General features: G+C 42.1%; 1 protein-coding gene across 1 annotated transcript; it reads left to right on the top strand.

The window, feature by feature from the left end:
* The first annotated feature begins 9,379 nt into the window (after positions 1 to 9,379).
* On the top strand, positions 9,380 to 9,928 carry LOC113350722. The gene is made up of 2 exons (XM_026594849.1): positions 9,380 to 9,490; positions 9,605 to 9,928. Exons 1-2 carry the CDS (start codon positions 9,380 to 9,382, stop codon positions 9,926 to 9,928), a joined length of 435 nt encoding a protein of 144 aa, XP_026450634.1.
* Positions 9,929 to 11,071: the final 1,143 nt, after the last annotated feature.

Raw genomic sequence — 11,071 nt, 5'->3', positions numbered from 1 at the left:
GTAGGGATGTTGCGGGCTCGGGGTAGCATAATCGCGCCGAGTCATCTGTTCCCGTTCATGGAGCAAGAAGGAACTTTATTCTATGCAAAACTCTAGAAACTCCATCCGTATGAAAAGAGGTATTGACCTTCTTCTGTTTTCTGTTGCTCGTTTGTATCCGCGCTTTCATTTGTAGTGTCTCTCCAATGGATTCCAAAATTTACCAAACTCCATTGCATTCTTGGGACGGATGGATGGAATATATGCTCGGCAACGATCATATCAGGGTTAATCTTGGATATTGTGGTTTCCGTGTCGGTCCATCCTCGGCTTTAATTTGTTCAGTGCCTGGACCTTTTGATCGTGATGATGATGTGTTGTGAATGCTTGTATAGTCGAAAACTTCTGGCGCCACCGGATGAAATCTGGAGACATTCCGTTGCCGATGTGCTGCTATCAAGTCTTCTAGGACTTTGTTCCAAGCGACATCCTTCGAACCATCTTCTGAATCTTGGACTATCGTATGGAATGAGATGTGGTAAGAAGTCCCCAGTTATACTTCGGTTTCATCCGATGGCATGGATGAATATGTGAATGTATCTTTGTGGCATGCTCTTGATGTCTTCGGTGTACATGTACGGCTTCGTGTTGAGAAATTCCTACGGCTCGTGAAACTTCGACAGTGATGATGTTGAAATCAGAAATAACCTGGTTGAGAGAAGTGAAAGCGTCTCATGCTGGTAGTCCCCATGTGTATCTTATTTTCATTGCATCGCCTTGAATCCATGTCCACGTGATTTAATACAAGCTTATCGTACTCTTCTGGATGTGACGCTGGGATGCTCAGTATATCGCATGGACGAAATATTCTGTATAGAGAAGATGTAGGAATGAGAGAGTTATGTTGTTTATCATGGATCCCTCTGTTTCTTCAAGAAAATGTTTCAGCCGCGTCTCTGGAGTTATCTCATGAGTCTTTGATGGTCGTCGATGGACTGCGAAGAGAAGTCCCCAGTAGTATTTTTCTTCAGTTTCTGAAGTTTTTTTTTCTCTGAGCAGGCTTGGGATCCTCCACGTACTCGTATAGTGTTGAAGGCGTCTTCTAGACATAGAGGTTATGATATTCTTGAGATGAACCCTTGAAGAGTAGATGACCTTGTTGCGGTTATGGCCTTTTGGTTGACTGTGTCTTCTGAGCTTTGACAGTGAAAGGATTCCGTGTATATCCTCAGTCCTCAAGTATGGTTTACATGTTTCCATCTTTGTAGTGATTGCTGCTGTGGTGAAGCTCTGGCTGGTATCAACAAATGAGCGGCAACAATTCTTGGTAGCAGATGTAATCATAAGAAACTACATTGTCGTGGTAACAAAGTAGGTTGGATGGAATTATATGGGCATCCGTGGAAGTAAAAGGATTGGCTGGAGTTGTACGGGCATCCTTGGAAGTAAAAGGATTGGCTGGATGCGTAAGCGAGCAAACTATCCATGACTACGAAGATTGGTTGGTTGTGATCATGATCCTTAACATGGAGAGCGTGGTGGTACGACCCTTTGCAGGAAGAAGCGTCGTTGAAGCAGCTTCGGCTCTTGGAGAAGATGTTGAAACTTAAGAAGCCGAACGCTGAATCCTCGTCTTCGGATCCTGGATAAGCTTATGGAGAGAACGCTGAAACAGAGCGGCTGTTTGAGCGAGCGTTGAAGCGGAGCGGCTGCGTTAATCAGTGTGCTGTCAAACTGGACACCCTTCAAGCAAACAATGGTTAGGAGTCCCCAGTTCCATCTAGCAATCGTGCTTTCCAGGAGAGAGGTTGGGGTTTGGGAACGACTTCTCTGGTTGGAAACAGCTACTTTCCTGATGCAGTGCGGTTGAGGGATGCAAATATGCCTTGACGTTGCGCCTTGGGGAAATATAGAATCTCACATAAATGTTTCATCATAGACTGCACGATTTTGCTGGTGAAGTCCCCATAAATCATGCATCTCCTGACAGGGAAAAGAGTCTTTGTGAACTCAGGGGGGTTGCTGATTTTTCTTTGCTTAGATTTTGGAGAAGTTGATCCTGATCTTTTCGTGTAATGAAATTAGATTGTTGATTCCCTTCTACTGGGCGTTCAAGAGCAACGCTGGAAGGGTGCAAGCTGCTGGCGCAGGGAAGATGCAAGCTGATGTAAAGATGCAAGTTGTTAGCGCTGGAAAGGATGCAAGCTGCTGGCGCTGGAAAGATGCAAGCTGCTGTAAAGATGCAAGTTGTTAGCGCTGGAAAGGATGCAAGCTGCTGGTGCTGGAAACATGCAAGCTGCTGTAAAGATGTAAGATGTTAGCGCTAGAAGGATGCAAGCTGCTGGCGCTGGAAAGATGCAAGTTGTTAGCGCTGGATCGGCTTGTAATGGGCGTTGGCTTGGCGTGGATGCTGGCTTGGCATGGACGCTGGCTTGGATTTGGTATGGCGCGAACTGTCGGCCGGGCATGGCGCGGACTGTTGGCTTGGCACGACGTTGGCTTGGAGTGGCGCAAACTTGTTCTTGCGGGCCCAGTTGCCTCTTTCCATACGTAGATCAAATATGAAATCATTTCCTTATTCAAATTCCAAAATTGTTATGCGTATGAAAGGGGTTGGCTCTCCTTTTTATCTCGTATCTTTGTTATCACGTCCTGGTGTTAGCGGTAGCGCGGTAGCAATAAAGTGGGAAAGCATATTCCAGCTATGTACTCCAGCGGTTTCTCTTTAGATTTGTTTTCTTGTTTTCTTGTGTTGGTGCAAACCCTAGCCATAGGTATTCCTTCCATAAATCTGTAGAAATATTGTTCTTCTGAACTTGTGTAAACCCTAGCCGTGGGTATGCGTTTCATAAACTTGTAGAAACACTTCGTCATAAACAATTCCTCTTCGAATATCACCGTAATAACGTCGGCTACCTCATGAATAGTGACGGGTAATCATTATTATGCAAAGTAGGCACGTAAGGGTAGGTGACTGTTTTTTTTTTTGAAAGGCAAACAAAGCGCTTGGTTTATGGTTTTTATTTTCTGGATTTTTGGGTTGATAGACAAGTATTACCCCTGAGGGTTTTGGATTATTATTTAGAATGATCTGTTTTAGAATATTTATGTTTTTGGTTATGAATATAAGTGGCATGAGTACCCCAGGGAAGTCATGGAATTGTGAATGTTGTGCTATAGTAGAAAGCATGAAACACGGGAAAAATATGGCTATCGGTTTTTTATCTCCCTTGTGAAGATTTGAAGTAGTAGACCAAGTATTTTGTCTAGCAAGACTTACTCGGTTTTCCGGATCTCCTGATGAAAAGGAATCTTCCGGGTGTAAGACCGAGTTTTGTGGGAAGCACCGCCGTGACTGTGGAAAGTCATCCCTTGTTGTGTCATGACTGGTAACCGGGCCGTCTGGTAACAGAGCCGTCGATCCCTGGGCGGGTCGTTTGGATTCTACCGTCCTGACGTCTGGGTCAAAATATGAGATCGAGGATTGAAATTTGACATTGTAACCAAAAGATCAATCTCCCACTGTGGTCGCCTATTGTTTGAGGGTGAAAACGGTTTGTGTTGATTTCGGTAATTTCGGGTGTTTGGGTGAGAAACGAGTCTAAACCCTAAACAATGTACTACAAGGGAATACTTTAGATTCAAGAGATCAATCTGTACAAATCCGGCCTAAACCAAGAAATGGCCGTTCCAGACTTGCTTCAGTCACAAAGAGAAGGAGAAGGGTTGGTTTTGGGGAGGGAAGCGAAGAGAGTGTTGAGACCAGAATAGTTGATCCTGGAAGAGTAGTTGTTTTGTGACTTGCATCAGAAAGTGGGAAGCTAACAGATGGGAAAACTAGCAAACGTTTTCTGAGTATTGTATGCTCCTTACCAGAACTTGTTGTTCGGTGGAAATAGGTAAGACCTATTTATACAAGTCGAAGTGAAACGTACTCTGGTCTCATAAGAAATGGAAAACGAATGAGTAAATGGGAGGAGGTGGTAACCGGTAACGCCTGGAATTGATGTTCCATAAAAGAAAGTGTTTCACCATTACTCCCTCTATTTACTAACCGCCTAATCCTTATGACACTGTCTTATAACGGGCGTAGTATACGCCGCACGCTGTAAATCGCCAAACCAATACCCAATGAGCATCCCCCAGTTTGTGACATGTGTTGATGTCTCGAGTGTTTTCTAGGAAAACATGTAGCATGTTGTTTTTCGGAAAGTTGAGCTTGGGAGACTTTCCGACTCGGTGGTGACCTTCGACGGTCGAGATTTTGCATCTTGAGAAGAAGGGTAGCCATTTATTATTGCAACCCTTCTTTTGGTAGCCAGTGGCATGAAAGAATGGCCGGTACGGCTTTAATATGGCCTAGTTTAGGCGCGGCCAGAAGTTAGGGTTTTGGCTTTGTTTGTGCCGACCAAACTAGGGATTGGCGTCGGGTCAAAGGTTGCCATGCATTAGCTGGTAACCTTGGACGGATAAGATCTGCATCATAGATGGAAAGATCGTTGATCTTCGCAGGCATTTGTTTTGGCAGCCGCATAGGGAAGGCCAGCATTGTATTGCGCGGCAAGGTTCTTGGCATGCCATTTGCACGGTTTGGGCATGGCCAAAACAAAGGTCCATGCGTTGGTTGGCGACCTTGGACGGCTAAGATTTGCATCTTAGATGGATGAGTGTTCGTTGATTGTCGCACGCCTTCGTTTTGGCAGCCGTGAAGAAAAGGCCGTCATGGCATGGCTTAGGCGCGGCAAGGTGGATGGCGCCCCATGCCATTGGCACATGTGACATGGTCGGCATGCCTTGGTGTGGTTTAGGCGCGGCCAAACTAGGGTTTTTGTGTTGGGCCAAAGGTTACCATGCGTTGGTTGGTGACCTTGGACGGCTGAGATTTGCATCTAAGATGGAAGGGTGGCCGTTGATTGTCGCACGCCTTCGTTTTGGCAGCCATGAAGGGAAGTCCCACATGGTATGGTTTAGGCGCGCAAGGTGGCTGGCACGGCAGGCCATTGGCACAAATGGCATGGTCGACATGCCTTGGCGCGGTTTAGGTGTGGCCAAGACTAGGGTGTTGGGACAAAGGTTACGATGTGTTGGTTGGTGACCTTGGACGTCTAAGATTTGCATCTAAGATGGAAGGGTGGTCGTTGATTGTCGCACGCCTTCGTTTTGGTATCCGTAAAAGGAAGGACGGCATGGTATGGTTTAGGCGCGGCAAGGTGGCTGACACGGCATGCCATTGACACATGTGGCATGGTCGGCATGCCTTGACGCGGTTTAGGCGTGGCCAAAACTAGGATTTTGGCGTTGGGCCAAAGGTTACCATGCGTTGGATGACGACCTTGGACGGCTAAGATTTGCATCTAAGATGGAAGGGTTGCCGTTGATTGTCTCACTCCTTCGTTTTGGCAGCCGTAAAGGGAAGGCCAGCATGGTATGGTTTAGGCGCGGCAAGGTGGCTGGCACGACATGCCATTGGCACATGTGGCATGGTCGGCATGCCTTGGCGCGGTTTAGGCGTGGCCAAAACTAAGGTTTTGGCGTTGGGCCAAAGGTTACCATGCGTTGATGGAAGGGTGGAAGGGTGGTCGTTGATTATCGCACGCCTTCGTTTTTGCAGCCGTAAAGGGAACGCCGGGATGGTATGGTTTAGGCGCGACAACGTGGCTGGAACGGCATGCCATTGGCACATGTGGCATGGTCGGCATGCCTTGGCGCGGTTTAGGCGTGGCCAAAACTAGGGTTTTGGCGTTGGGCCAAAGGTAACCAAGCTTTGTCTGGCGACCTTGGATGGCTAAGATTTGCATCTAAGATGGAAGGGTGGTCGTTGATTGTCGCACTCCTTCGTTTTGGCAGCCGTAAAGGGAAGGCCGGCATGGTATGGTTTAGTCCTGGCAAGGTGGATGGCACGGCATGCCATTGGCACATGTGGCATGGTCGGCATGCCTTGGCGCGGTTTAGGCGTGGCCAAAACTAAGGTTTCGGCGTTGGGCCAAAGTTTACCATGCGTTGATGGAAGGGTGGAAGGGTGGTCGTTGATGGTCGCACGCCTTCGTTTTTGCAGCCGTAAAGGGAAGGCCGGGATGGTATGGTTTAGGCGCGACAACGTGGCTGGAACGGCATGCCATTGGCACATGTGGCATGGTCGGCATGCCTTGGCGCGGTTTAGGCGTGGCCAAAACTAGGGTTTTGGCGTTGGGCCAAAGGTTACCAAGCTTTGGATGGCGACCTTGGACGGGTAAGATTTGCATCTAAGATGGAAGGGTGGCCGTTGATTGTCACACGCATTCGTTTTGGCATCCGTAAATGGAAGGCCGTCATGGTATGGTTTAGGCGCGGCAAGGTGGCTGGCACGGCATGCCATTGGCACGTGTGGCATGGTCGGCATGCCTTGGCGCGGTGTAGGCGTGGACAAAACTAGGGTTTTGGTATTGGGCCAAAGGTTACCATGCGTTGGCTGGCGACCTTGGAAGGCTAAGATCTGCATCTCAGATGGAAGGGTGGTCGTTGATTGTTGCAACCCTTCGTTTTGGTAGCCAGCGGCATGTAGCGGGGCCGGTATGGCTTTGGCATGGAATCGTGGATGGCATGGTTGGCATGTCTTGGCGCGGAGGTGTGGATGGCACGGCATGCCTCTGGAACATGTGGTGTGGCTAGCATGGTTGGCATGCCATGGCACGGAGACGTGGCTGGCATGGTTTTCCATTGGCACGGTGGTGCGGCTGGCATGGTTGGCATGCCTTGGCGCGGGGACGTGGATGGCATGGTGGTGCGGCTGGCATGGTTGACATGCCTTGGCGCGGAGATGTGGCTGGCACGGCTTTCCATTGGCATGGTGGCGCGACTGGCATGGTTGGCATGCTTTGGCGCGGTGACGTGGCTGGCATGGTTTGCCATTGGCACGGTGGTGCAACTGGCATGGCTGGCATGCCTTGGCGCGGATATGTGGCTGGCACGGCATACCATTGGCACATGCGACTGGCATGGTTGGCATGCCTTGGCGCGGAGACGTGGCTGGCATGGTTTGTCATTGGCACGGTGGTGTAAGAATTTAGGGTTTGGTGTACGAAGGTGATGTCGGTCAATACTAAGGGTTTTACCGTGGAACATGACACACATATATATGTAAAAAAAAAGGTACCCTGGTAATTCTTACGTAGGCGTGTTGAATGATTCATTAAATGTGCTAGTGGTCCTAGTGACGTCATGTCAGATGTAAGATTTTACTATTTCAAACCTAAGCTAAAAACCACCATCAACAGGGTCTTAAGCCAATTGTGTAGTGCTTCATCGTGTGAGAGAAACTGGAGTACTTTGGCAATGTAAGTATAAAATTATTCTATAATTGTCAGTGACATTACTTGTAAACTAGGTATGGGTATGCAACTGTAATTGTTGGTATAGGTGCAATAAGATTATTGACAACTTCGAGACATTTTTTCTTCTCACCTAGGAAGACTTTCTATGATGGCACACTTCATCTTTCCTGCCATTCATTGTATACCCTGTCGTGACTATATTTCTTCCTCTGTCCAGTAAATTTTCACTTTCTTTTAAAGAGTGCATGTTTTTCTCATTGGAAGTACTAGAATTTAACCCAGAAGTAATACGGATAGGAGCATTAGATGGGATTGGATCTTAGATTGGTTGCTGACTACCTATGTTTTTCTTAATAACTTACAATTTCTCAATGTAACTCAGTAATATTGTCTTTTTACTGATCAGATGCATACAAAGAATCAGAATCGTTTCTTACAACAAAATTTGAATGATTGTTTATATATTCAATACAACAAGAAATTGCAGCGTGGATACGAGGAGATACAAAGGCACAATTCTAGGGGTCCTGAAATCTCTATTTTCTTTGATGCAGTTTTAGATGAACATAATTGGTTGGACCCTGAGAACTTGAATGATTTGCTTCATCGAGACGATGAGTTTACTCGTGTTCAAGCAAACAGTATCATGGGTATTAGTTCAAGGCCAGTTACAAGAAGTAGTCGACAAGTTCCTAGTAGACACTCTCCATTGATTCCATGATAGATGAATTTGATTCATATTTCAATTGCGAATCTCGATGACCTGCCAGTATGAACTATGGTGTTGGGCGTCCTTTGGCTGATCCTGCAAACACCATTATGGATGATCTATTTCGGGAATATAACTTATGGCTGTATGACTCTAGTGCTTTTTTTTCCCTTGATTCTCATTTCTAAAAATGTAACTAATGTCAGAAGCGGTATATGACTAATGCTTTTTGTCTTTTGATGATGATTTCTTGAATTTTTAACTCCATATAAGTTAGTTCAATAAAGTAACTCTAATTATTTTTCTAACTCCATATAAGATTCGGTGGATGTAGTTACTGTAAATGTAATGTTGTTGGGCTAACATACTAATGCTTGGTTTTTTTTGTTGATTGAACAAGCCTCTAATCAACCAGGTATTATTTTGTAAGGTTAAAATATGTTTATAATAAATATTATTTTCTATTATGGTTCTATATAAGTATTTAAATTTCTTTTTTTTTTGTTTGATAAACAATACATATTAAAAAAAAATTCTAATGATGTATCACCGATAAATACATGTAGTATCTTTTGTATAGGTGTATCAGACCCAGACGATACGATATTTATACACGATATTAACTACCTTGTATATAACTCACATCTATATTCTCATAAGAGGTTTTTGGATATATTTTCTAATAGTTAAATATATGTGGACATCTAAGTGATATACAACTAAAAACATCTAAAACTTTATATGCGTAGTCAAAAGCATAAATTATTTTTTGTTGTTTACTTTAAATTCCTAATTATAACTGGTAAAGTCGTTAAGTCTTTAGGTTTCAATAATTCTCTAGGTTACATATAAATGTATACAACAAAAGTTCGGGAACAACATTCGGGCCTTTGAGATCTGGTGATTCAGAAACTTATCTTTATTGTTTTCACTTTTCATTTTCAAAAAGTGTTTCAAGTCAGTTATTCTCCAATTAAGAATATTAATTCTGATAATTATATGTACTGTTATGGGGAATTCTTATTGGGCAATTAATCTGTATTTATTATCATTGACTTGGTAACTTATATTTTCCAATTAATATTATTAATTTTTTGTAGTTATAAGATGACCGCTTTTTGACTGAGAGAATTTTGAATGGGCAACGTCTATGTATTTATTGTTATTAATTTCGTTGATTTTCTTAGATATAAAATATGTCTTGGAATGGGAAAAGGCACAACTTTTTTTCTAAGATTTTTCTGAGAAGTATAGTAAGAGTAGATGTTGGTTTGATTTAGATTTTTGAGATTTGTTTTGTGCGATTATTTTGATTTTTTTATACCATAATTTCCAACACATGATCAAAAACTCTCTTTATAAACTTAAAATATTAACATTTATGGCGTTTCTTAGAATGTTCATGATTTCTGCTGCCATCGTTCTTGTTATGTTTCTCTTGAATCATCTTTCTTCAACTTTTGTTAGGGCAAACAATGAACTAATTCGTCAAGTATGTCACAACTCGGAGTCCCCAACAACTTGTAACCAGTGTGTCAAATCCTATAATTGAAGTGATAATTCCAATACTATTGGAATTTCTACTATTGTTGTTGATTGCATAAAGTTTCAGGCTAATAACTTACAAACAAATATTTCTGCATTAGCCTCTATATATAAAGATGATGTTGCTGCAAATCGAACCATTACACAGTGTCGAAAATTGTTTTCTCATGCAAAGTCAGATCTCAATACAGCTACTCAAGATTTGAAGAAAGGTGATTACGATGCTTCAGATAAATCAGTATTCAATGCTTTATTGTATCAGAATTCTTGCAAAACTCTATTCGAAAATAGCCCAAAGATAAAAATTACACCTCATATCTTTTATGGGTTCAATATGTTTGAAAAACTCTCACAAATAGCTTTGAGCATTATCGATCGTCTTTGAGTCGTTATTTGTTATGTTTTCATTTCTGATCCATATATAGTTTCTACCGTATGATGGATTAATTAGCAACTTTAAAATTGAATAAGTTACTGATTTCAGTATGATATATATTCTAAATAAGATGAGAATAAGTTTTCTCTTAATATCATTATTGAAGTTCATTTGCTATGAGAATTATATATGCATTTGAATTTATCTGGTTGAATTTTCATATTTACGTTGTAGAAATTTAGTTTTTGATAATCACAAGTGTATCTTAGGAAAACAAGATCTCTCTCCTCAAATAATGAAAACTTTTGCAATACCTCAGTTTTAGCGCACTTAAAATTTGAAAACTTCATAGCAATAAGACAATCCATACACACCTAACACTTTTCCATATCGGTTAAACCAGATTCATGATCCCATATTTATCAATTCAATGTAAATAAAATAATTACAACGAAATGGTATGTGTATCACAAGAAACTGCAGATAAAAACTAATACATAACTACGAATTTTAATTGGAAATAAATAAATTTAAACAATCGTTGGCCATAATAAAGACGACTGTAGTAGGTAACAATATGGAAATACCACTGTCTTTTCTATTTATCCATTCAATCGTCATCCCATTGTAAGCTCCAAATGCTCAAATTTGATATTGCAATATTCAAGTTGCATAATAAGATCGACAATAAATTAAAGATGGGACAATAGCAGGAATTATATGTAGTGATTTTCGTGTGACCGTGGTTTAAAAGTCACGTTCGATAATAAAACTAGCATTTTAATTTGATTTGTTATTTTGTGGTGAGTGAGAAGATTATTATTTTTTATTGTACATGTGTATTTAAGGAAACTGTAATAAAATTTATTTTTATTATTTTGCTTGCATAAATTAAATACTCGTGTAATTTATTGATTACCAAGGGACAACACACTTTCCTAGTAATTAAAATACATTGAATCCAAAAATCCTATTGGACCCCATTACACCATATTACACATATATAGTTTATAAAATGGTGAGGTGTAAATGGAAATCGAATATATATACTTTCCGTTCCCGGCAGAATGTACACAATTGATATATTTACTTGTAATGCATACTAAGCATTTTTTGTTTGTCTAGTTGTCTATCTCAAAATGTATATTACTT

The sequence above is a fragment of the Papaver somniferum genome, chromosome 2, assembly GCF_003573695.1.
Source record: "Papaver somniferum cultivar HN1 chromosome 2, ASM357369v1, whole genome shotgun sequence".
Classification (NCBI taxonomy): domain Eukaryota; kingdom Viridiplantae; phylum Streptophyta; class Magnoliopsida; order Ranunculales; family Papaveraceae; genus Papaver; species Papaver somniferum.
Note: the sequence above shows the minus strand (reverse complement) of the source record. Positions and strands in the feature narration are given on the sequence as shown.